Source organism: Aythya ferina, assembly GCF_964211825.1.
Source record: "Aythya ferina genome assembly, chromosome: 6".
Lineage (NCBI taxonomy): Eukaryota > Metazoa > Chordata > Aves > Anseriformes > Anatidae > Aythya > Aythya ferina.
This window is the reverse complement of record NC_140303.1, coordinates 31,453,024-31,480,458: the sequence shown is the minus strand read 5'-3', so window position 1 is coordinate 31,480,458 and position 27,435 is coordinate 31,453,024. Positions and strand designations below refer to the sequence as shown.

The following is a 27,435-nucleotide window of genomic DNA, read 5'->3' as shown; positions in this document are numbered from 1 at the left end:
AGCCTTTATTCATACAAAAATGTTCAGAGAGGCAAGAGGCGAGTTACACCGAGCTGCCAGCATCCCCAACTGGTAACTGTCTAAGAAGTATGATATGACAGCACCTGGCAGCACCTCAGAGCAAGACCTGCTCCACTAGGCTTTTTGTTTGTGTGGGAAGTCCCTTAGACATGCAGTAAGTGATTTTTTTAACCTGGTCCCAGCAAAATAACCAGTGCCTGGTGCTGGGCGAGCCTCGACAGCTGGGAGCAGGCAGCAGCCGGAGGGCCGCTCCTCACACACCCACACCCGGTTCTGAGGCAGTTACATGAAGTTGGGACACCAAAGCTCCACTCGTGGCTGCTTCCACGTCGAGGGGAGGTGCTGGTTTTTAAACTTCATAAGGAAAATAAAAGCACGCAAACGGTAGGAGAGATTAAGCGTTTATTAGAAGTAAATTTATCAGACGGGGAGCGCGACTCAGCAAGGAGCCGGGTGAACCTGAGCTTGGACGCCCTGCCCGCTCAGCCTCCCATTAATCCCAACCGGGGGTGTAAAAAAATTAAAGCAAAACAAAACCAAAACATTTTTGTGCGGCTGCCTTCGGCTCGCCCACCCCTTGAGGAGCCGCCTGACAGACCCCGAGCCCGCCAACGGAGCTATACCCCCTACGTCACTTCCGTATTCCAGAAACTGGGCGGCTCCTTTACGCAGCCGGAGAGGGGCCGGGCCGCGGAGGGGCCGGGCTACGCAAGCGGCGTAACCCCCTCGCGGAGGCGCGGCCGCTCTCGCGAGAGGCGCCGCGGAGGGCGGGGGGGGGCGGTGGCGGCGGCTGCGGGCGGGGCCGGGGCCGCGGCCGCGGGGGGGGGAGGGGGCGGCGGCGCCATGGCGGCGGCGGCGGGATCGGGACCAGGCTCAGGCGCGGGCTCCTCAGCGCGGGGCTGTGGCGGAGGAGGAGGAGGAGGAGGAGGCGGCTCGACGGCGGCGTCGCGGTGGTTCTTCAGCCGCGAGCAGCTGGACAACACGCCCTCCCGGCGCTGCGGCGTGGAGGCCGACAAGGAGCTCTCGTACCGGCAGCAGGCGGCCAACCTCATCCAGGACATGGGCCAGCGCCTCAACGTGTATCCCGGCGGGGCTGGGGCTGGGGCTGGGGCGGGTGGGGGCGGCAGCGGTCGGTAACCCGCGGTAACCGTCGTTAACCGTCGTTAACCGTCCCTAACCGTCGTTAGCCGCCGGGCGGGAGGAGGAGCAGGAGGCCGAAGCCCCCTCCTCAGCGGCTTTGTGGGCGGGCGGGCCCTGCGCCGCCGGCTGGGGGCTGCCCCCAACCCCGGCCAAAAAAATGATGAAATTGGGGTAAAACGCGAATGCTCGAGCCCGTATCGCAGCGCGTGTCATCAGGCGAGGAGGGCTCGCGTGATGAATGGGGGGGCCCGCCTGCTACCGCCACGCTGCCTGTGGGGATCCGCGCTAGCGCCCGCTGAGTGCTCCTCAGGGCCGCTCAGCATCGCCTTCTCGGCCGTTTCCAGGTGAAGGAGCTGTGTTGGAAGCCAGGGTTGGTGTAGAAGGAACAACGATCTCATTAGTTACAGGCAGTTTTCATAATACCTGCTCTTTCCTTAATCTAGTCCTCCAGATCTCAGCTGACAATAAATACTGCAATTGTTTACATGCACAGGTTTTATATGCACCATTCCTTCACAAAGTTTAATAGGAACGTAAGTACAATTTTACACGTTGGAATAATGTGCCTGTGATTTTGGCAGCATAGCTAACAAGGGTTATGTTCCTCTGCTGGATTGCAAAGTTCAATGTGTTTATAGGCCTTCCAGCCTCTTGCCAGGGGTTTACTAGTGGTAACAATACTTTCTCTTCAACTTCGAATTATTTTGTTTTCTGCCTCCTAAAGAAAAAAATTAGGCACCATCAGCAAACACATCTCAGATGTGTGAAGAATGCGTTTAGATGTTTTGAAGCTGACTGATGCTTATGTGCTGTAGTTGGAAGGGCTGATGTGCAGGAACACACATTTTTCTTAATGAAGGCAGCGGCAGAGCTAGCATGGTGTGTCTGACAATTCTGAGGTGGTTAGATGTGTATCCATATGGATTATGCATCTCCTCTTGAAAACCAGCATAAATTCATTTCACTACTCCTGTATTAAGGAGCTTGACAATAAGTCATGTTAGACAAGCAAAATCTGCTGAGAAAACGCTGGTCGTCCTGTTTCGTCTAATGAAATGAGCATGCTGAATTTGATTAGTGTAAGTGTTATGAAGAGCAGAATTCTTCAGTAAAACTATTCTTTGTAATTAAGTGTTGTTTTTTAAACAAGTACGGATCTTGTGATACCGATTTCAAGAATTCAAGCTTTTTATTTTATGTCCGGAGTACTGGATGTAATAGGAAAAAAAAAAAAAAAAACAGTAAAATAGGATTCTAGATATCCTTTGTATTTGTTTTTTTTATTTTTATTTTTATTTTTTTTAAGTACTTCATGCTAACTTTGCAAGAACACTGATGCTGGTGGTATGTCATAAAGCGATGAGGATGACTCTTTTTTTCAGACCTTGTTTATTTATGACAAAATAAATTAGGTGTGTGAAAGATGTTGCGATCTTGACCAGAGTAGGCCTTGGTCTACCAAGGGGTGGAGTGTTGCAAACCTTGGTTGGAAATTTGGGCAGACAGTGATCGCAGTTGGTCACAGCGTTAGCCAACTCTTGTGTCTGGTGTTGACTTTGTTGTTGGCTGAGCAAATGGGCATCTTATTTGGTGGTCACTGGGGAAGGAATACATAGTAATTTGTAGACGGATTTCAGAGGTGTGTCTAATTATTTTTGTGCATAATCGGAGATAAATTCAAACTCAGGCAGCAAGCTTGTTACCAAGACTGTAGTTCTTTGCATCTGAGATAAAAGCTAAGCCTATAAATGCAACTGGAGCCAAGTGTGCATCAATCTGAAACACTCAACAGGAAGAACTGTGTAACGCGGGTTTTATGTAGTGTTAGAGAGCTGTGTGTTGAACTGATAGACGTATAAACCAGAAGGTGCTCCCCTGAAACAGTTCTCTAGTTGTAGAGCAAGAATAGCACACACGAGAATCAAGTTCCAACAAGCTTTGTAACGAAATACGTCTTTTAGAAGCGCTTCTGTACTATATCAAGCGAAGGCAGTAAAGCGCTCATTCCATCTTCTCCCCCTCCGTGTGCTGTGCCACCAGTGCAGCAGTAACCTGGAGCTGCGGAGGCATCTGGAGCTTTCTGGGGCTCTTTGTGGGTGGTTTGTGGACTTGGACTAGGAATGGAGAGGTTACTCTGTGCAAAGGTGCCTGAGCAAGGGCTTGTGCTGTGATGCATTGCCTGCTAGATTACGGTTTGTCCTCTTAGCTGGTAATCAAGGATAGATTTAGGTAGCAAGAAGCTTTAGCTGCCGTGTTCTGGTTTTCGCCAGATGCTAGAAATTGCCGGGTCACTTGGAACTGAAAGTACAGTGGTACATGGATATGCGGTGCCCTTGTTATGAAAAGTAAACTTTCAGTTATATTTGTGAATCTTAACATTTACAAGTTAGCTATGAAATGGCTGAATGCCATGAGAACTCCAACTGTTAAAGCAGAATAAAGTGCATTGTTACATTAAATCTCAGGTAATAACATTCAGCTAAAAGTTGAAAGGAAGTGTGCTGCAAGTTTGCACTCGGTAATATTGATTCATGCTGAATAACTTCCAGTAGTTCTTAATAAGGCCAGGCAGTAACTTTCTGGGTGTGCTGATGGAGAAATTACTTATTTTCCTATTCTTCTAGAGTGAATGGGGGGCCTCTTTCAGAATTCTTACTCCCAAACCATCTGGCAGGTTCTGTGTTGAGAAACAAAAAGCCAAGGACTGTAATAAATACTTAATATCAAATCTCCAGAGTACTAGGCAAGCTGAAAAATACTAACAGTGTTCATCCACTGCAAGAAGAAACTAGCGCTTGAAAATTAAGTAATAAGGTCCTGCCAGATGGAAGACCTAGCTAAAAAGGTTTACAGTACATGCAGCGTATCAATCAACGTGTGCGTGCGGTGATGTGTATCCTTGGAAAGAAGGGAGCTGACGGCTGGGGTAGAAATTTAGACCGCCTTTAGCAGGAATTCCTTATGATCTCTAATTGAAGAAAATTAGCCTTTATTTTCTTGCCTTATTGGTAGGTTAATGTTTTCAGTTGAGTAACGCGCACTTGGGTGTTTGTGCTCCTGTACAGTCGCTGGGTTATGCAAATACGTGTGTGTGTCTTACATATGAGGCACGTGCACTTCGTTGCTGTTAGTAAACAGGTCTTCTAGGGGAAGCTCATTTACTGAATAACTGTTGGCCTAATGCTGTTCTTTTTATCTTAATTTAATTTTATTCCTGAACAATTCTACAGGCTTTCAAGATTTTGAGGATCAGCTGTGAATAGGGACCGGAACTCACAACCGTATTTACAATCTGTAGAGCCACAGGGCTGGGACACAACAGTTAATGTGACCAGTGTGTTATGATTGTGTTGCATTTACTGCTCTAAGGACCCAATATCCATATTTTTACTAAATTACTGTGGTTTAGCATTTTGAAATGCTATGGTTTATCTATAGAGTACTTCCAGTCGCAAAGAAGAGCGTGTTTCTTTGATGCCGCAGTCAAAGTGCAGTTGCAGTGCTCCAGTATGGTGAAAACTTGCTTAAAGCTGGTCAAGAGAATTGGGTGCCCTGACTACTAATCTTCCCTACCCATGCAAATCATGTTTCAGTGTGAATCACCTCAGCAGTAGTACAAATCATTACTTCTATTTTTGCAGCTGACCAGGGCACGGTGACTTTGGTTTGCTGAGCACAAACTTTGCCCAAAGATCAGGGAGTGGGAGAGCTTGCTGACTTTTCATGGGAAATATTAGCATTTAACAGTAATACTTCAAAACATCTCGAAAATTAAAATTCTTCTGAAGATACTACTTCTGTGATACTTTGTCAGTTAATACTGTGTAGGAATACTGCTTGTAGAAGTGTACTCTGCAGTACACTGATTTCAAGAGCAGAAGGGGGAAGAATTTGTGGTATGTTGGAAATGAGAGGTAAGGCATCCAAACGGTAGCTGTATTTTTAAATCCAACACTTAGAAGTGCTGTGTGGAATAGCAAACAACTAGTTGAAAATATACTAGATGACAGCCAGGTTTTTTTCTGATACGCAGTGGGACATAGTAAAGTGCCTAAAGAGAGGCTGCGGGAGGAATTTTTCCTGAGGTGCAAGGTAGGTGAGTTGAATGTGCAGTTTGGGGGGAGTTCTGTTGTTTCCTGTTTTTCTATTATTTCCCTGTCTTCCACACCCCATCCAAATTGCAATATTAAAGAATCGACTTTGCAGCTGTGCTAGTTCTCAAAACTTTCATAATATGCACCACACTTCAGGGAGGCTGGTTATAGACACTTCTGTTTTCAATCTTGCAGTTTAACATAGTTGCTGTTTTTATGCAGTGTAAGCTGCTGGTAATAATTACTTTAAAAAAAAAAAAAAAACAAACTTGCAGTTCTTTGTTGCTCCATCATAGAGTGGCACTTGCAGCTCCATCGTAGACTGAAACCACTTAGTATCTTGAGCTGCTGCACATCAAGCCTAAAAACATACTACTGTTGGCGTTAAAAGGGAGAGGGAGTTCTCAGGAAGCTGTGTGCATGCTGCAGATGCATTCTGAGGTTATTCCAAATGTCTTCATTGCAGCGAGACTTTGTACAAGGTGTCTGGTACTTCTTGTGTCAAAAAGGACTTGTACCACTTCTACCAATAAAACTTGCCGTATAATGCCCTTTGACTATCATAATAATAAGGATTGTGTGTTTTGTATTTTTATTTCATTGGAACTTGATTTCTGATACTCTTAGCTAGTAGGAAAGTGGGATTTAACTTCATAAATCATGTGTCTTCTGAAGGTATTTCTCAAGTCTTAAATAATTTGGATGTGTAATAATTCACTTTAATAATTTTGTTTTATATCAAATGAGGATGCTCATGTAGCAGAAAGCTTACAGCTTTGCCAAGTCTGTCTTTAATACTGCTTTTTTTTTCTACCTTGCTTTTTCTGCCATTTTTGAGAATTGGAAGTGCTTGAAACCTTTATGAGTAACTTTGCAGTTAGACACTTAGCAAGTGATGTGTTCTTCACTGAAGACTCTGCAAGCCGAGTCTGAAATGTTACTAGGATGTCTATTTTCCTCAAATACCAAGGGAGACAAAAGTACTGACCTACTCTAAACGGGGAAAGCGAACCCTAGTTCTAGACAAGACAAAGACCTGAAATTCTTTGGCCTGAAGCCAACACTTTAAGTAAGTAGATAATTGTGGCGTACGTAGGTTTCTGATGAACCAGAGTTAAACGCCACTTAATCACTTTGAATTGTATAAACATACAGAACTGTTTCATGTAAGGTCTTGGAGATCAGGAATTACGTGGAGACTTCTTGGCATGATCTCAGCCTTTTCAGTGTATTAGAAAATATCCAGAAGTCAGCCTGGTGAAGGCTGCGTGTTTTTGGAATGAAGTAAAACCTTGGTGCGGTCAGACGTAGAGTAACAGCGAGTGAGAATTTGCTGCTAATTGAGTTGTGCAGTTCTTCGTTGCTTGGTTCTGAAGAATTGGTTGTGAATTGTAAATATTTTCTATAGTAATAGGTGGATGTTGTTTTGTTTTTGTTTTTTTTTTTCAGAAAAGTAAAATGTGGAAATGCCCTGTATAGAATTTGGAACAGAACCACAGACTGGATAGAAATAGGCCTTGTATTCAGGTGTATTTGACTTAAATTTCTATGTGAAGCTAGGACAACTAAGGCCTGAATGCAGCAACCTGAATGGTGGGATGGCAGGGCAGGAAGGAGAGAGAGAAGAGCGTAGTTGGGTTTGCTGCGTAGAGGAAAACAGCTTTTGTTGTCTTCCTCTCCAGCTGTGACTGCTGACTCTCTTGTTTAAACACAAAAACAACTACTAATAAAAACTGAGTGGTCGTGAAGGCACGGGAAGGATCATTTTATCTTCAAATGAAGCTGCTTCCCACTGTCCAGACTGTTCCTGATTCCATCCACTTCATGACTCAGTTTTCCTCCCTCAGTGATTCCACCGAGCTGAGTCCTTTCTGCAGCTCTCTCTTGGGTAAAAAGTGGAGCCTGTTCTAGTTAGGTAATGCCTCCGTGTCTGTACAACATCTTGTCAAACTCGTTTCCCTAAAACTGTTGATTCTTAACTGTTCTCAATTTCCTTTCTTCTCAGTAGTTCGCATTTCTCTGGCTTCCCAGCCCTGTCTGCTAACTTGGGTTTTCCCAGAAGCTCAGGATTATGTTGGAGAATGTAATCCTTAGCATCAGGTGTCAGCTTTGGATGTGACTGCCCTTACATGTGTGTACTACTGTACTTCTCAAAGCTGTTGTTACTTCAGCTTTCTGAACTCCAGAAAGTCTTTCCTTCACATGTAATATTTAGAAATTTGTCTCCTGGCTTAAGTGAGGCATGTTTTAAGTTGTACAGCCCTAGGAAAGGGAGTTTCTTCCAGAACTTCATGTCTTTACTTCAAACAATGTGGGTATGAACTTCTCAAAAAAATGTTAGGATCTTAAATGTGAGTGCTAATGTGGGCCTGGTTCAGCACCACTTCACTTCAGGCTTTTATTTCACTCGTTTGTAAGGGTCAAGTTACAAAGTCCTTGAAGGAGTTTTTGGTCTCAGTTGTGAGAATTTGCTGCCTGTGACTTGGTGGTGGTGGTTTGGTTGTTGTTTTAGAGCACTGGGTTTCTTAATAGCATGTTTCTGTGCATCAGAGGGTATCACCTTCCCAGGGTATCAATTCTCCTCGAGTCTGCCAGCTTACAAGTTCTCCTTAAGATCTAAGTGGACATTTCAGAGTGATTTGAGGAGCCTTTAAATGTATCAAGGGAGCACTTGTTGCCTCTTTAAATGTAATGGGTAATCATTAAATGTTCAGTTCTAATTAGCCTATTGCAGTTTTTTGTATATTGGGAATTTCATACCAAATGTTTAATTTTGGCATAACAAAGAGCTACTTACAAGAAAATTCTAGGGGGAAGTATGACTGCTGTTCAGCTCATTCAGTCTAATTGTGTGTGGGCGCTGGATAAAAAATCCAGTACCTGCACTATTGACACTGTGCATCAATTACATACTCAACAAGCAGCTATTTAAATTCCTGAAGAAATGCTTAATTTTAACCAATTCAATCTGCTGATATCTACATGAAGATTTCTGCTGTCATCTTAATTCATGTTTAACACGGACAACTTTTGCATACAAGGAGGACCCTGATTCTTTTCATTCATGTGTGGTTAGCCATGTTCCACATGTAGATAAATCAGTTATTCTAGCTGACAGCTAAGCATCAAAACTATTTTAATTGCAAAATCCTAGGTGATACAGCACTGAGTAGGTGCTTTGCTGCCAGCTTATGACACCTAGAGTTGTTTTTTTTAATTATCTTTAAATGTAACTTGTCGTCGTTAGTAATATCTGATATAACTGGTGTTTTGTGAATCTTTGTGCTTTGCTCTCCGGATACTACTGGGTGTATAGCAAAGTTTCTAGGAATAAACTTCTGTGCCATCAGTGGCTGTACTAAGAGGTTACGCTTACTATGATTATACTTCTATAACCTATGTTTATGTAACAAACTATTTTCCTTAAAGTTCTCTGCCAAGTTGCTTGCTTTTTAGGAGAAACACATGCTTGCAGAACCTGAGATCAGCAGTTCTAGCTCGTGCCGAAAAGGTGGTGTGATGGCTCACTACTGTGCTAGGACTTGGATGAGCTTTCTCATCGAGTGTTTTTAACCTGAAAAGTCACTTCTGGTGTGGGTAAATCTTCTGGACCAAGTCTGTGCTTTTTGTGTTGAATTAGAATTAGCTTGACCACAGACATCTCACTCAGTGTAATGTTGCATTTATGCTACTCCTTCCATGTGGTGCTGGGAGGATTGCATTACTTATAAAATAAAACATGCTCAGTTATTTTTACCGTGCTGCATGATTTCAGAACTGTTTAAAAAAAATTAAACCTCTAAACCTTTTCTAATTACTAGTTTGTGTTCTCCATAAAAAATAAAGTCCTACTTGTAAAAAGTTAAATCTGTGTGTTTTTCTTCTTCAGATAATATCTCCTACGGCATTGTTCTTGGCTGCAAAAGTGGAAGAACAGCCACGGAAACTCGAACATGTTATTAAAGTAGCACATGCCTGTCTTCACCCTCAAGAGCCACTACTGGATACAAAGAGTGATGTAGGTGGAAGTCATGGTTTTAGAGATAATCAAATGACGCTTCATCTGATGAGTTGTTACATTGTCTTGACTAGATTATTGCTGTCTGCATACTAGAAAAAACACCTGTGTTTAAACCATTCAGATCTTTGTATTACTTAATGTAACTAATTGAGGACTCAGGTATCTGTGTTATGACACTTGGAGGGGTTGCTTCACCTTAAACTTGCATTATTTTTAAAACTTCCCCATGTGTAGTAGAAATCTTGATGAGACATTAAATGAGAGGTTTCACGCATGGTTTTGTGAGTTCCATACTTTGTGTAGAGAGTTGAGGACACTGAGTATTCCTCTCTCTCAGCCAGAGGCTGACTGTGCTGTTGTCTACCTTCTGTTTTAAAGGATGCCATGCAGGCAGTCAGCTACTGTCTCTGCTGTACACTGGTCTTCCTTCCATTTGCCAGACTTTGTACAGCTTCCACTTACTTCACAGTTTCCGTTTTCTTTCCTGTGATGAAGCTTCCTGGAACCAACTGTGAGGAAGTATGGTGGAAATTCACCAGAGTTGCTCTGCTGGAATGTCAGGCTGAGCTAGTTATACCCTGCTGGACCTGAACTGACATATAAGCTATTTGCTGTGCTCCCAATTCTTGGAATGACACATGGAGGTGTACTATATATACGTTGGAGCCCAGAACACAGGCCAACTGGGTATCTCCAGCTGTATTTTAAAGTACTTCTGAAATGGAGAACCTGCGTAGAGATAGTTGAGTTTGTTTGCACTGGCAAGCCTCCATAATGTACATAGCATTCCTCATCCTCCCAACGATGCTTTGCTGGAATAACTGTAAGATTGAAATGAAGTAAATCTTACTGAGAAAGATGGTTAGGCTGCTGTAACTGAGGGATAACTGAATTTACAGTGAGGCCTATACAAGTAGAAGGAAGTCTTACTGCAGTAAAGTATTCTGAATGCTCAGTGCTCACTGGCACGGGTACTGGTCTTTAATTTATGTTGATAGTGCCAGCGTTCAAGTAGGAAGTGTGTAATTGAAATTTTGAGATGATAGATACCTACGTCTTGACGTGTTTGCTTATTTGTTTCAGGCATACCTTCAGCAAGCTCAAGAGCTGGTTATACTTGAAACAATAATGCTTCAAACTTTAGGTATGTCTTTTTAAATGCCTGTTGTGCAGCCCATTTGCCATGAGCCAGTCATGGGACCCAGGTAGCCGGATTTTTGATGTGCCTTTGATATGCTAGAATTTTACTATTTTTTTTGTATGCAACTTCTGACCTGTGAGTCTAGTTTTATATCACCAGTTGCTGTTGTGTTCGCTCTAGAGAAAAAAGGCATACCAATACTTGTCAAATAAATGTTTCTGACAGTTTGATGGAGTAGAAATGTATACCCTTCCAAATAGATGTTATTCCAAAGTAGTAATTGTGTTGGTATTTATTTACACAACGTAGCATGTGCTAGGTCAGCTGTATGTGTTCTGAAGCACTTGGCAAAAGCTTTATATACCAAGTACTCTTCCCTGTTTTGCCTTTCAATAGAAAAATACTATCTAGTTGAGCAGAGTTGTTACCTCTGAACATTGCAATTTGTAGTGTTAACCATTTAATGGATTCAGGTAATTCCAAAATCAAAAATGCAGTGTTCTGATAAGAAACTGTTCTGGCTTTAAACTAACATAAATAGAGACAACTACAGCTGGCAGCCCTGAGAACACTGACTTCCTAAATACCACTTTGAGTGTATTGCTTTAAAAAAAGAAGAAAATAGTAGTGACCTACTTCTTAAAATAGCTTAATAAACAAAGGCTTTTGAAGTGACTGACCTACAAATTGACTTAATTGGTAATCTCATAGATGGAATATGTTCAAGCCCCAGAAATGATTGAATAAAGCAGACGTGTGCACACATACACGTTTCAGTGTCTGTGATACAGCTCATACTGATAAGTATACTAGAAACTGTTCGTGCATGTTCAACCTGAAAAATGCAGTAACTTCACAGATTCTATGTAGGACTTGAGGGTAATGCAGGGATATTTTACTAATTGATCTGGAAATGGTTCTACCTTTCAGAAATACAAAAGTGCAGAATAAGAGACAGTTAAATAGTGTTACATGATCTGCAGTGCAAAGGTTTAGTAGGTATTAGGTCTCTGGGGGAAGGAAAAGGTCTCTTTTTTATGGTACAGATGGAAATGTGTAGTTCTAAAACATATTCTTAACTCTTCAGGTTTTGAGATTACCATTGAACATCCGCACACAGATGTTGTGAAATGTACGCAATTAGTGAGAGGTCAGTGGCTTTTATCCCCTTCCGTAAGCCCTTTTTTTACATTTCTAGTAAAATTTATAGGTGATGTTATTTGTGCAATATGAACAATTATGTTGTCCAAAGAGTTTGTTTAAGGCTAACTACTAAAAGTTTGATCTTAACCATTACAGTCTGATGAAGAGTCCAGTTCTTTGTCCTTCATGAATTTTTCTTTTGCTTGCTTAGTAGCTTTGATTGAATAATCTGTTCCATGTTCTTTCAAATGACAGAAGCAATTACTAGTTGAGAACTAAATTCTGGGTTGATTATTTTCACTCTGAAGTAGCTTTACAAAATAGTAATAGAATTAGTCTTTGTGCTGGTTGATAGCTAACAGTAGCTTTCTACCTTAATTTTTTTAGGTAATGAGCTATGGGATAAAAAGAGTGCATAGCAGGTCTGCTATTGCATGCAAATACTTAAAGATGTGACTAATTATTTTTCTAGAGAAGGACGTACTTAATTTGGATTGGGTGGTAGCAAACCTCCAACCTTTGGTGTTTCGTATCCTCTTAACTTACATGCAGTTCATTAACGTGACTCTAGCTAGACATCTGTTTTGTTCTTTAGTATTTTTTTTGTTGAGTGTTGGTACACCTTCTTTAACTCTTAAATCAGTTTCCTTTAGAGTTCTAAAGAGCTTTTCATAAGATGGAGGATGAAAAATTGATTTTAAGTGCTTTTTCACTTTGATCGTGTTCTTGAATTGGAAATTATTAGACTGTAGTTGTTGATCGTTAGTCATTAGTTGTTGTTGTTCACATTGAAAAATGCGAAGTTAAATGCTTCAAAGTTGTTTTTCTCCCCCCCCTATAAAATACAGGAAAGGTAGGCATAACATTATCATGTTAACTAGGTCTGTTTGCTAGTAACTCTAGAATGAAAGCTGTTCTTTGAGAGAGAAATATTTCTTTTCCCATTTTGAAGTAGCTTAGTGGTGTAGTGTCTTCAGAGTTTGAGGAGAGCTGGTGCCATTTGTAGCTTATTTGCATATAAAGTAGCTTTGTTGCAATTCTTTAAGAAGATTCTTTGCTTTCTGTCCAGATTTGATTGTGACTCAGTGCATAAGTCTGATTGCACCTAGTGTCTCAGTGAATCAGCAGCTCGAAAGTTCTGTCATGGTTTTTTGTTTTGTTTTGTTTTGTTTTGTTTTCAGCTCTTGGTCAGTATAAAAGTTAGCACACTTCTTGTTGATTTCGCGTGAGCCGCTGCACTTCAGCTCTGTGTCTTAGGGGAGTGGGAAGGGGTGATAAGCAGCATTGTAGCTACTCCACGATTTCTCCATTAGCAAGTGTGTTTTCCTGGAGCTTAGAAGAAGAAAGGCATATGCTACATAAACTTCATTTCTTTTACTCAAGTACATAACCCCCTAAGACAGTTCAGCTCTTTCCTGTGTGTTTTGCATGCTGCTTTTGTGTACTAACACAGTTCATACACTGAAGGTACATGCTACTTTTAGTGCTACTTTTAAAACTTGACGTTTTCAAGCTAGTACTTAATGTCAGTGCAGTTTAACAAAATACATAAAATTCAAAATTATATGAAGTCTTGAAATCTGAAGACTGCGCTGAGGGCTGAAAATCTACATACCCCAAGAACTTGTGCAAAGTGAATTTAATACAACAGGTGCTTGAAAACCTCCTGTCTCGGGTAGGCATGCTTCCTGGTATATGTGCACGCAAGTAGAATTCCTGGCAGCATATCCCCCTCCTAGGTTTCTTCATCCAGTTCTGGTAATATGCTGTCTTGGACATGAAGTATTATTCTAAAGGGCAAAATGATCCCCTCTTATATTAAAGGGGATTAATTTATCCGGGACTATTATGATTAAAACCTTCAACTGTGTGTTTGAGAGGAGAAGGAAGGGAAGGAGATAATTTGGCTGACTGAGCAGTCAAAAGAGAGGCTACAAGGTAGCTGAGGTCTGTGGCTGTGCTTAACGAGGCTCTGGCTCAGCACCTGTGTGTTGAATTGCAGTGTGGTGAGAAAGTGCCCTGGTGCCTCAGAGAAGCTGGCTAAAACAAGTTTAACAAAGGTGCTAAGAAATGGGCTGATTCCTATATTAATTCTTGTTATCTTGCATCCAGGATGGTGCACTTCGTGCCCTCACCTGTAGTAATCTGTAATTACCTTTAAGAAATGGGTTCTGTTGCTGAGGCTCACAAGTTCTAGCCAAGTCCTTTGTCAGATGACCCAGTGACTAGTAGAGGCCTACCAGAACAAATTCCTGGAAGCTGAACTAGTCAGGGGGACTTAGTGCAAACAGCCATAATCTGCTTCAACGTACAACTAAAGGAAAAGTTGAACCCTTTGTCTCTGTTTGAAGGCCTGTCTGAAAGTGGTATTAGACAAGACAGATTGTCAGTAAGGGGTGACTGGGAAGGTGTGTAGTGACTCATGATGCTGAGGCATGAGGTGTATCTAATTATTCATTCTGATCTTCAGAGATCCGTGGGTTCCTTAAATTGTTCCATCTGTACAGCTTAGTCAGGGTAGTGGACAAGGAAAGGTGTGGGCTCAGACTTTTTTCTGCACCGTTCTTCCTCAGTGTCGAGAGACTGAGAAGAGGAAACAGGGCCATCATTCCTTAGGTCCTCTGAGGAATCTGGGGCAGTGGATCTGTGAAGGCCTGTCAGCAAGCTCCAGTGCCCATTCCATGGAAGCTCCGTGCTGAAGAGGAGAAGAGGGAAAAAAAAAAAAAAAAAACCTGCTCCTGGTGTCAAACCTTTACTGGCTTGCATGCTAGTTCAGCAGTGAAGCTGCCCTAGTGCTGAGACCATCGCAGTGTCCTCTTAAGCTCTGGGGCAAAATCAAGTCTGTTCTCAGCCTCCTGGTGGAGCTTGAAGGGGAAGAATCTATATTGTTATCCACGTCTTGGGAAGTCTTCAGTCATTCCTTTTGCCATGTTGGTACACGACACTCTTTTGGAACTGAAGATTGGATCACAAGGATTTCTAGGATTGTTCTTGCTGCTCTGCAGGTTATCAGGTATCTCGAACACCCATGATCCTTACTAATCTTTTGGAAGTTGCAGTAGCAAATTCTGCAAACATACCGCAGTGTCTGTGCGCTGCTGCTGTTGGTTAAGTCTGGCTGATAAAGGCTGCAGAAGAGGCAGTGAATCTGAATGAATCTGCTTTTTCAGAGGGTACTCTAAGGAAAACCTAAATCTCAGTGGTGTGGAGAGATCTTAGACACCAGCTGTGCTCCAGCCGCGCTATCGGCGGCCTTCACATTCTGAACTTTCACCTTAGGCTTTCACAGGCCTGTTCCCAGCATTTAAAAGCTTCCAAGAGAGAAGCCGCCAGGACTGCTCAGACCTGAACACCTGCACCGTGGCTGCCTCCAGTCCTTTCCAGCAGGTGTCTGCCTACATAGCTCCGTTCGGGGCCTGTGGCTTTTGTTTTCTTTTTGCTCAGAAGGATTTTGGCAACCTTTTCTGTCTTTTGATATTGACTGGCATATCTGCGTCCTCCTCTTCCTGGGGATGCTTGCCTACATTCCCAGGGTCCTAGGCACAGCAAGCCACCGTGCTCCTAAGGGTGACTTGCCAGTTGCGTTTTCGTGATTATCTCAAGATCAAAGATAGTGTGAAGAAAAGATTCAGAATGTCTTGGAATTGCATCAGCTGAACTGTGTGGCCATGTCCAGTAAGAAATATTTTGGCTTCATGTTGGTAATTTCTTGAACTCAGTAGCTTTTTTGGGATGTGTATCGAGACTGCAAGTCCTGCTTGAAAATCTTCATTACTAATTACGTAATCCCCTGCCTTACGGTCGCTTCTGCAGTGGTGAGACAGGTTAGGTGTTTTTAAATCACACCTGAATGATAAAATATAAAACTGATTGTTAATGGCTGCTGTCAGTCATCTGTCCTGAGGCTTGTGAGTTGTAACAGACCAGCTGTGCTGGCTTGTTTTAACCTCTGCACTTCCAGATGATTTTAGCTTGGAGATGCACTTTCCACAAAAGGAAATAACAAAATACAGGAATCAAGATTGATTAGCTTTTAGTGGATAGATTCTGCTAAACCAAAGTTGTCCCAAATGTAAGAGAAGAGTTTGGGACAGTTGTTCTCAGTGGTGCATGGTTTTGGCAATGTTGATTATTTAGCTGTAAGCACATTGAAACAAGTACGATACTGCCTGTAAGATAGGTTAAGGTCTTTATCACATTGACTTTTTGTTGAGGCTAAAACGTGTGTTTCAAGATGTGATTCTTTTCTTCCAGGTGTGTGTTTTGATTTACTCAACTTTGAAGCTGATGTTAAATAGAAGTTTTCTGGCATCTGCTTTTCCTCCTTTTTCAGATGTGCCATTTCAGTGAGAGTAGAGATGCTTCTTGGTCTGGTCCCAAAATTCAAATACGGTGTAACTGTACAGAACGTAGATATGATTGAAGAGCTTTTAAACATTACTTTGAAAAATTAAGAGCAAGATATCAATTCCAGTCTTATTAAAGCATTTTATATTTTCATTTGTTTTAATAGTCTCATTTCACATTGTTAATACTGCCTGGTACTTCTGATGGGAGGGAGAGGAAATTGAACATACCTATCTGGCATAAAATTACCATTATAGTTTGGAAACTAAATGTTATACTATAATGTTGTCACATAGGTCACCTTCTGATTATTATGGATTAGTAAGATCTGTGTAGCAGTGGTCCCTGTTACCTTGCTACTTCTGTATTCTTTTCTATTCTGTGTTCTGCCCAGCTGTGTAGTGTGAAGACAAACCTGATTTACACCCTCTGGCAATCATCCCATTTTTAATACACGTTCTTTAAATTAAATTTTAAAGGCCATTGCAGTGTTTCTCAAATTTAATAGAAAGATCACTTTTAAAATAAAGCTTTGTGACAGTGTACCCTTTGACATAAAATTCAACAATGCACTTTCTGCAGGTAGCACTGATTTCAAGTGGTAGTGTCAAAGTAAGAATTCAATGAAGGCTGCGTTCAATCCTCGGTTTAAGCCATTGTGCCCAGCTATCCCATTATGTACGTGTTACAGTAAGTCCTTTACTTGAGTGAGGATCACGGGGGCTTTCCTGGTAGGGTTAGTGCTAGATGTTGTAGCAGTGGAAGTCATTGGCTTGTCCTTTTTGGTACGTTGAGGTCTTGGGTTGTGTGTTTTCTTTTTGTTTTGTTTTGTTATTTTGTCTGGCTAAAATGTAGTCATTTAATTCGTACCAGAATTTTCAATGGAGGTTTAACAGAAATGTGTAACAAAATGCTATGAGTGCTGTGCCCTTGATCAGGGGAGCAGAAAACTTGCTTAGTTTTGTTAAACATCTGTCTTGGGAGCTTGCTGTGTTCTGAGGTGCTGGGGGAGAGACATGGTTGTGTTTTGGGGGTGTGGTGGGTTCTCCAGCTATCCCACTGTGTTCTCAAAGGGCAGAACTTGCGCTGTACCAGGAACTGGCTTCTATGGACTGCCTTGCTGCAGTGTGTAGGTGGGGCAGGGTTACGCTGGGGGGCAGCCGTAGGTGAGGGTGGGGAAGCAGGTGTGCCTAGAGGAGAGTGCTGCCATGTATGAGGCTTTTGTGGGGTAGATAAGCAAAGGGGAACTTTGTTCTGTGGGTTGTCTTGGGGGGCAGAGTCAAGGAACTGAAGGACTGGGCCATCTCCACTTGCTGAATGTAATGGGCACGTCCGTATCTTGGAAAGATTTTAAAGGCTAGCTAGTTAAATTCAAATCAGTTCTGTGAAAATAGGAAATGGTGCTTATGGAAGGCAAAAATGCTTCAGTTTTGGAATGAACAGGAGTTAGAGTAGATGCTTAATCTCTCTGTTTTTCTTTTTCTTACAGCAAGCAAGGATTTGGCACAGACATCCTATTTCATGGCTACCAACAGGTTGTTATCCTGAACCTCTTTGTTGCACTGTTGTAGCACACTATAGCTTCCTTTACTGCAGGGCCCCCTACATGTGTCTTACCCTTGTTGCAACAGGAGACTGGGCCATCTACAGTGGTGGTACCTTTCTGTTTGCAGTGCGGTGTATTGTACAAGGGCCTGACGGCACAAAGGGGTTAAATGCACAATGAGAAGTGTAGTGGTGCTTTCTGATGACATTTTCTCGATTGTGAGTGCATAAGTCTAAAATTGGTAGCCTGAATAGCAGCTAAAGATTACAAAGAGATAAACTTAACCTAGAAATTCGAGCATCTTGGTAAGTACAAAACTATTTCCAGTTTACACTTGTAGTTAATGGCAGTTTTCTCTTAACTTTAAATATATTGATCCAATCTTAACTTATAAAATTGTAGTGGGCCTAAGATCTTTTCAACCAGTTGATTTTTCTTTTCCAATATACTAGAAGTAGTCCAATGTTCTTCCTTTTAGAAACAGCTCTTTAAACTTAACATACAGTTTGAAAACTTAAGTACTTGTATTAAAGTTAAAGGATTCCAGATGGGGATTGTATATGGGTAGCCTGTTGTAGAAAGATAAAATTTGAGAGCAGACTTCAGTATTGATTTCTTGATTATTCCAATTTATTTCTTGCAAGACAACTTTGAGCTTTATTTAATCAGAATTAAACTGTATGTAGCTAAGTTTTAAGTAATATATACTACTGGTTGGTCAGAATTCTTCCAGCCAAGCATTTTCTGGGGGTTCCTTAGTGGGCAGGGTTCTGTATTTGAAGCAGCTGTTAAGATAAGCTGTGATAAAGTGGTGATACTGAACCAATGCCTTTGTGCTGGTGCCAGCTGGAAGCTGAAGTTGAGTTCACAAATATCCCAGGTTCTGTCCTAGTGAAAGCTAAGCTGACAAGTAATTCACTGGGCCTCTGTTGAACTTGGGTGTACCTTCATTTACTAGACTAATTTGGAGGCTGCATAATGAGCTGTATGGTTGTTTGTTTTTTTTTTTTTTACTGTAGGTAGAATTTAATTGACCATATTATACTAATTTCTTTCTTAGTACTTAAGTACAGTAGAATAATTGGTAAATTTCTTTACTGTTAACCACGCTTTTATAGAAAAAGCAAATTAAACTTTCTGCCAGATAAATGCCCTATCCTTTGTTTAGGGCAGTAAGATACATTAAGAACTTAATCCAAAGTATGTTCCTTGAATTAATGTTTAACTGCTGTTACTTGACAAATTATCTTATGCTGTGTGTTAATGCTTGATTTGTTGTTGTTTTTTTTTATTTTACATGTTTGATTTCCTTTGGTTCCTCATTATGAAATTTATGCAACAGTCTTCACCTTACTACATTCTGTCTTCAATACAAGCCTACGGTGATAGCATGTGTGTGCATTCACTTGGCCTGCAAGTGGTCTAACTGGGAGATTCCAGTATCGACTGATGGGAAACACTGGTGGGAATATGTGGATCCTTCGGTTACTCTGGAATTGCTGGATGGTAAGTAGTGCTGCCTTTCCACATCTGAGTTTCGAGTGCTTATTAATAATGTCCCTAAGAATAGGAGCAGAGCATAGTAAGAATATAGCTTTAAGCCTAAAATAAGTTTCACGGACTTCGTGCAGAGGGTCCTCAGGTATGAGGAAGGTATAGGAGAGGGAAGAGCTTAGGAGGATAGTTCTGAGACCCTTCTGATTTCAATATGTGAGCTGGGATATGCACAGACCTTTTGTTAGGTACAGGCTAGAGGTTGGCTTTTTAGGGCTTTCCAGGGCAGGGCAAACAGCTAGAGGAGCATCTCTGCAAATCCATGGAATCCAGATAATTTTATGTACACAGGTGTTCAATTGTACAGTGTCACTGAGACAGCCATTCTTAAAACTACATAAATCTAACATCAACAAACATAATTCTGTGTTAACGTAAGCAGAGCCTATGATACCTCAAACTCCTGCAGAAATAGTTTTCTTGTTGTTAAATGGCTTCTTTCAGGAAGAAAACATGCTTAGAAGACCATATGCCTAGACGTCTTACCAGCTTTTGTTCTGACCCTGCTTTCCGTGTTGTTACCCAGTACTACCTGTGTGCTATCCTATTGCTTTGTGGATTATAGGGTTTAGAAGGCAGAAATGGCACTTACTGCAGTGGGGCCTGAACTTACGGCCTTTGTAGCTGCCTTATGTAGGTGGTGGTTTCTGGGGGGCTCACATCCATTGGGCTTTGCTTGTAGTTCTAGAGCGAAGAATTATTTCAGAGAGGTGCTGATGGAAGCCTCCAGGCATGGTACGGCCCAGCATAGCTCCCCGTGACGTGCTCTTCCTGTCAGCTGAGCTTTCATTTCTTAATGGCCTGATTATATTTTGAAAATGCAAACCGGAGTAGGTGCCACGTGAATCACAGCATCTGAGTGAGCTTGAAATTGCAAGCTCAAATGGCTCTGTCTTAGGATTCTTTTAAGCTGTACCTTCAAATTCAGCCACTACCCTGCCTTCTCAGCTGTCTGTCGCCTGTGCGTGTTTGGTAGGCATGCATCCTTGTAATTTTTAAAATCCTGTGAGATGTGTGCTGCGAGCCTGCAGTGACCACTGCTTAACTCTGTAAGTGTCTGTGGAGCTGGTGTCTGAAGCAAAGACGTGGGAGCAGACTGAAGTGGTGAGGTGCTTTTGCACTTGGGAGCAACTTGGTTTGTAACCTGCTGTGGGGTTCTGGAGGAGCCAGTTCTTCCAGACCTGCAACAGGGCTACTCTCCCATTTGAGTTCTGACTGCACCTAATTTATTTTTAGCTTACAAGTAACACAAAATTTCAGTTGAAAGTATTTTTGTTGTAGCTGACAAGTGTAGAGCCCTAGGTTTCCTTGTGGGCCTACTAATTGCAGGGACTTTTTTTTAAACACAGCCAGCTGCTTTGCCTTGAACACAAATGAACTGAAACCTGTTGTTTAAAATAGTGCTTCCTACGGTCCCATGGCTGATGTTTTGCCCAGATCTGTTACTGGTTGCTCCTGAAGTTCAGTGAAATGACTGAAATGGTGACTTAGAGGTTTAGATTTTAAGGGAAATTTAACATCACACAGGAAATGCTTAAACTGGATGGCAAATGTGTTATTTTAAGAGCTGCTGTTTGTACAGCCCTAGAAATTTTTGGTCTAATAAATACAGACTCTGCAAGAGTATAAATCTTAAATGCGGATCTGCTTTTCAGAGTGCATGTAGTGGTTAAAGCCTGTTGTAGTGAAATACTGCAGCCATTTTTGTTCAGCACTTATCAAACAAGATTTTTGATTAAATATCAATTCAAGTCATGTGTAACCTGTACTGCTAAAGCAGTATGCTGTTAGTCTAGAAAACTGATTAAAGGCAAACCTGCTTATTACAGAATCAGATATAAAATATGTTCTTTTTGTTTTTCTACCCAGAACTAACGCACGAGTTTCTGCAAATACTGGAAAAAACACCTAGCAGGCTGAAGAGAATTAGAAATTGGCGGGTAAGAAATTTTCCTGTAAGAATTTAGCCAAAAGGAATGATGAACTTGTAGGAGAACTATGAATCAAGGGAAAAAATGGAGCTTTATCCTATTTGTTCTTTATTCCTGTAGCTGGGCTGGGGGATGAAACCTTGAGTCAGCTTTTATCCTCACCTTTGAGCTAAACTGGATGTTCTTTACAAGTATTCTAAGCTGTTAATTTTCTCACTTGTTTCCTTTCTGCATAGGCTAACCAGGCTGCTAGGAAACCTAAAGGTGATGGGCAGGTGTCCGAGAACTCGCTTCTTGGCTCGTCTTTGGTCCAGAATTCCATTTTGGTGGATACAGTTACTGGTGTGGCCGCGAATACAAGTTTCCAAAAACCATCGACATCATTTCCTGCACCGGTACCTCTGACCTCAGGAAGTATTTCTGTTCCAGATAGTCATGCACCTGAAAATTTGGCAATACTAGCAACAGGGATGCCAAGTACCTCATACAATTTGGCATCCCACCAGGAATGGCCTCAGCATCAAGAACAAAGCAGGACAGAACAAATATACTCTCAGAAACAGGAGACGTTACCTCCTAGTCAGTATAACATGAACTTCCAGCCTGGGACGTCTGTACAGCTGCACTCGGGAGTACATCACAGACCCGACAAACTTGCCGAGCATTCTGCTGTCAAACAAGAGTATTCTCATAAGTCAGGAAACAAACACCACGGACAAGTTGCTGCTCCCGTAATAATTCCTCAGAAAATGTCTCTGGATAAATACAGAGAGAAACGCAAACTAGAAACCCTTGAACTGGATGTGAGAGAACACTACGTAGCAACCCCAGGTGAACAGCCACACAAAAAACACATGCCGGCACAGACAGCCAGCGGTGCTTCCGTTACGTCTCCCATTAAAATGAAAATCCCCATCACGAACGCAGAGAAGCCTGAAAAACACGTGTCTGATAAAAAAGAAAAGGGAGGCTCGCTCAAACTGCGCATACCCATCCCGCCCACAGAAAAGGGTGCCAGTAAGGAGGAGCTGAAAATGAAAATTAAAGTTTCCTCCTCAGAAAGACATAGCTCATCGGATGAGGGCAGTGGAAAAAGTAAGCACTCCAGTCCGCACGTTAGCAAGGAACACAAGGAGAAGCACAAAGACCACTCCTTAAATCGCCACCACAGCATGGGTCACAAGCACTCCCACTCGCACAGTGGCAGCAGCAGTGGCGGCAGTAAGCATAGTGCTGACGGCTTAACACCGACTGCTCTGAGGAGCCCCGTTGGCCTGAGTAGCGACGGCAATTCCTCTAGTTCCGGCTCGTCAAGGAAGAAGTTGCACAGCAACGATGCTTCTCACAACCACCACTCCAAAATGAGCAAAAGTTCCAAAAGTTCAGGTAGTTCATCTAGTTCTTCCTCTGTTAAGCAGTATGTATCCTCTCACAGCTCTGTTTTTAACCTTCCCTTACCCCCTCCTCCCCCTGTCACATACCAGGTGGGCTACGGACATCTCAGCACCCTCGTGAAACTGGACAAGAAGCCAGTGGAGAACGGTCCTGATGCCCATCACCAGTACAGTACAAACAGCCAGCATATGGACTACAAAGACACATTCGACATGCTGGATTCGCTGTTAAGTGCCCAAGGAATGAACATGTAGTCGATTCTTAGGTTGTTTTTCTTTCCTTTTTTGTTTTTAATTTAAGAATTGTTAGAACGGAAAACTTCCTACTCTAGCAGTGGCAACACCAGCTGTTGCTGCCGTGGTTTCAGTATATGTAAGTGCTGCTTTATCCTTCACTCTGAAAAGAAGAGGTATAGTAAACGAGTCTTTATCTCCACATATGATAGTGTTATAAATACTGTAATAGCATGGAAGGTGCAAAAAATCTCAGTATTTCTACAACTGCAGCTAAGAACAGTAGAATGAACGTCTGCTTTTAGGTGCATAGGATGCCTCGAGCATTGATTATTTATAATTTTGAGTACCGCAGCCACAACTTTTTTGTTGCTTAGTTTTTGAATGAGTGTAATTGTTTTCTTGTGTATTTATACTGTATGTATGATTTGCATGTTTCGAAGATAAAGGGATTAAAACAGTATACTGACAACTGTTTACAAGAAAGTGGAGAAAAATGTACATACATTTTTGTATGTTTAGATATACCATAAATACTCAGGATTGGAGCTGCTTGTAAGTATAACAAAATACACATAACTTTATTTTATCTTGTCAGAGTCCATCAGTTACCCAAACCGAGATGGCACTTTGTCTTGTTTATCTTTATAAACTGTAGGCCTTATTGGAAGCCACTTAAAAGGGACACTTCACTAGAGAAGGTATCCAGTACCACGTAGGGTCTCCACCAGACAGTATTACCCACGAGGCAGGAAACAGGGTGGGCCTCTGCTTGCTGACTGTGGCCAGAGCTTTGAAATGTCCCTAATTTCTTGAAGGAAAAAGGAATTAAAATAAAAGTTTACATAATATCTTGATGTGAAGTGCATTTAAATGTTTATTGGCTTGATGCAGTAAAATAGACACAGAGCTGTTAATAATGGTTATGTAGATTTAATGTGACTTAACTGCAATTCCTAACTGTCATGGTGGGAAAATCATCTTTTTTTAAGAAGTCATAATTTATTTTAATAGTAAACAGGAGTCACTGTTTCCATTACCATTTCAGAATAATATCCATGTTCTGAAATCCAAAAAGTGTACTTGTGTGTGATGCCATATTTCTTTTACAGGTGAATGCAGTCTTCACAGTAAATAAGAATAAAACTATTGATATCCCAACTTTATATTCCAACAATAAAATAGTTATCATTGATTCTGTGCATTGTACTTGTCATTAGTTACCAAATTGGAAAATACTTGTTCTGTTTTTTCAGCTCTGTGGGGAAAAAAATCAGTCTCCCAGTTAAACCACTAGCATACATTTTTATCTGCCTGCAAGTGTCAGTGTTACAGCTTGTGTGCTCTTTCCACAGTGTTTCAAAATATATGACAGGTGTGAATGTTCACGTGTTCTCAAAGCCAATACTACAGCTCAGCCTGGATAAGTGAACTGACTTTCTGGGTTCTTACTCAAAACTATTCATAAGCTATGAAGTACCTCAACACAAACTCAGTATATGGTAGCAACAGACAGTTCTTAGTCACTTATTTTAACTCAGAAGCAAACAGGATGTGAAGTAGGCTTTTGCTAGTTTTGCTAAGCCACCTCCTTCACTTCGTGCTTGTGTAATTCTGTCACCTCAGATGTCAGACCCGGCACCTAGCCCTTCCAGTTGTGTTACTCAAGCGTGCTTTAAATGATAAAACTGCTCAAAACCTACCCAGATGGTAGTTGCTGTATGATGTAACTACAGGTATATCAATTACTATGTAATACTCTCTTTCCAGTAATGCAAACGCTTGTAATTACTTGAATAAGTTTTATTTGAATGAACTATGGATACTTTTTTTACACTAAGGAATATTTAAATGGAAACCTGATGGCATCTTCTGCTAAATCTAACCTGAAATCTCGGCCCATGTACAAAATGCAAAGCTGTCTTATCCTTACTGTGGTTGATTTTCTCTGTTCAGAATGTATTTAAACCCTTTGTTACATTTCTGCATTGTTGAGTATTTTCTATCCTTTTGTAGTCTGTTTCCTTTCCATCTCAGCTCTACTCTTAGATCTGGCTTTTAGCAAATGTAATCTGCATTATGTACTGTCCTAGGCTATAGCATGGGCAGATGGATGAAAAAGCAGTAAGTTGTCTTCATTTTGTCTTTAAAGCACTACACTGCTCTTCTTTTAAAGCACTACACTGTTTTTCAAGTCTGTTTAAATAGTTGTGCCATTAAATGCATCTTACACGGCCACTTTGGATAAGCAATATATTGTACTGTAAATATAGCAATTGCTGTCATAAGTTGGAGTTGAAATGTCTGGATGATAACTAGTGCCTGTCTAATAGAAATTGGAAAAGAGCATAGGTCTTCATCTTAAGGTGCTGTTTCAAAATAACTATTTCCTATTTTGATTCTAGGAAATTGTGAAACCTTGTGGACAAAATGTTGCTATGCTACATTGAGATCCAAACTGATTTTTGGTTTCTCTGTAAAGAATATCCATAAAAGTCATTGGTTTTGATTTTCAATGTGACTGTAAATATGTGAAACTGTATTTGTCTTTGTGTCCGGAACTAAATTCAGTGTGGTGGGAGTAGGGGGTGAGAGGGAAGGAGAGGACATGCAGCGAGATGCCACTGATGTTCCCTGACCGAAACCCACTGCCAATTAGTGAATCGTGTGAATTGGGGCCTGGCTGAGGTGTGTGAAAGGAGTGAAAATTCACTCACTGATCAGCCTCAACCTCCCAAGTGAATGACTGAATAAATGCAATAAAAGGCTAACAGATGACACTATTACTCTGTTCATCACCGATTACAAGTTTTTTGTTGTAAATTGAGTACATGCATTATGTAATTTTGTAAAATTAAGCTTTAGTGCAGACCTTGCTATGACACTATTAAAAATATTCCCTTTTTGTGAGATACGAGGTTTGTAGAATAGTGAGATTCTTTTGTATGTTGAAACTTAATTCTGTTCCTAATGGTGGGAGTGCTGAAGTAATGTATCTCACTGTGATCTGGTACTTCGGTATTTGCATAAAACAGCAGTTCTGTATATTCTTTTGGCAAATTGTAAATATAAATGTTTCATATTAGCATAGTTGAATTTTTGAGGTACAGCCATTTGTGTGAGATTAGAAAGAAACTTTATTTCTAAGAAATTGTAAAAAAAAAAAAAAAAAAAAAAAGTATTTTCAATAAAATTCCCTACCTCACCTCTACTGTGCAGAAATTATCCCATTTCCTATGTTTAATTTTCCAACTTCATGTGCAGATCCCTGTTAATTATTGGCAAAAACACTGTTTTCCATCAAAACAATCAAATAGTAAATTACTTTAAAGTTCCATGTATAACTTGTTTCCCTTGCTTGCTTCATGTTATGGTGCTCAGGCTTAGGAACACGCTGCAAATTCTGTTTGCATGCCAGAAAAGCAAAACCTAGACACTTTACAGCATCTTAAGAGATGCATGTATGTTTTCTTATCCAGCCTGGGTCTATGAGCCTGTACCATGTAACTTCAGTGTGCAGTGGCTGGCCATGCTTGATAGCTTTTCCTTTTAGTGAATGGGAGGGGATGGAGGGGAGAGGGTGGTGACAACAGCTTTTTGTCTCTGTAAGACCACAGGGGAAAGGTTCCCAGTCAGTTTTGCTTAAAGGGGATTTAGCAAACAAGTTCTTTGCTTTCTTTAATTGCAATGTAAACACATGTTCCAGAAATGAATTCTAAAAATAAATCTTAAAAGACTTGAAAGCTGAACTAGCTAATTAATTCATTCTTTTTTCTGAAATGCTTAATTCTGTACACTTTAATTTAAAAAATAACACCAGGAGTTTTCTCTCACATTGCTGTGGAGGATGACTCTCTCTGACTTCTCCGGAGGTGAATGTAGCAAACCCAATTCAACTCTCTAAACTAAAAAGCTGGAAGTACCTGGTTTTGATTCCTAGGTGTTCCTATACTCAAAACCGTTTTTCTTACCATAGTTCAGAAGTTTTGTGTTCCTTGGCAGTACCTGTAAACTTCAGTTCCTGAAGCTGCCTTGGACTATGGGACCCTATGAAAATTAGGGGAGAAAACTTACTCTACTCTGAGTGCTTGAATCCCTTCCTCAGGGGAGAACTTTTGGCCTTTTTGGATTACGTGCAAAAACTGGAATTTAGATAGGGCTGTAGATAATGGCAGCAGTTCCTGCCAGAAGTTGTGAGAAAGCTGTGCAAGTCGGTGCTAATTTTGAACCTGAATCTCCAAAGACTGTGGGTTTCTGAGCTTGATGTCTGCTTCCTTGAGAAGTACGGTCGATAAATGTATTTTGAGATGCAAATCTTTATGTCATGGGTGGTTGTAGTTTCAAGACCAGTGCAGAATAGTTGGGTTGGCACACCTACAAAACCTAACTTTCCTGAACAGAGCTCAGAGCTTTAAATATTACTGCATACAATAAAAAAAAAAAATACTAGGTATCCTCTACAGTGATAAAGGGACACATACTTTCATGTGCTTGAATTTAAACTCTAAATGTTGAGGAAACTTGGCATTACAGCAAAGTGGCTGTACCTGCTGCTTGGTAGCCTGCATACTTTACAGTGGGGTCTTCACTGCTGTTTTGCTTCTGGCCTCTGTTTTTTAGAAATGAAGGCAGCAAATTCAAAAAAATAAATAAGGTTTGTCCTACTCAAATATTGTAAATTGTAAAGCATGTCTCTTTTCAGTGAGGCACTTTTCATCAAAAATAAGGATTTAAGAAGATTTAAAAAACTTTTCTCCTTATCAGTTTAGATGCCTCATTAGAGGTATCTGGATTTTGATGTGAAACATCTATATCTCCTTAAGTAAGAAATACGCAAAGTTAGACTTGTCTATGCAATGCCCAAGATTC

General features: G+C 41.1%; 1 protein-coding gene across 8 annotated transcripts; it reads left to right on the top strand.

Annotated features, from left to right (window-relative positions):
- The first annotated feature begins 828 nt into the window (after window positions 1-828).
- Window positions 829-26,312, top strand: CCNT2 (cyclin T2). Of its 8 annotated transcripts, none has more exons than XM_084524536.1 (10): window positions 891-1,100; window positions 1,613-1,694; window positions 9,145-9,273; window positions 10,360-10,420; window positions 11,505-11,567; window positions 17,397-17,442; window positions 18,796-18,959; window positions 20,877-20,947; window positions 21,175-22,324; window positions 22,423-26,312. In XM_084524536.1, the coding sequence occupies exons 1-10, from the start codon at window positions 1,081-1,083 to the stop codon at window positions 22,485-22,487; spliced, it is 1,851 nt and encodes a 616-aa protein (XP_084380662.1). In that variant the 5' UTR covers window positions 891-1,080; the 3' UTR covers window positions 22,488-26,312. The 8 variants fall into 8 exon arrangements, with proteins under 8 accessions (XP_084380660.1, XP_084380662.1, XP_084380663.1 ...); XM_084524537.1 differs by adding an exon at window positions 14,412-14,573 and having other exon boundaries at window positions 940-1,100; window positions 21,175-26,312; XM_084524534.1 differs by having other exon boundaries at window positions 829-1,100; window positions 21,175-26,312.
- Window positions 26,313-27,435: the final 1,123 nt, after the last annotated feature.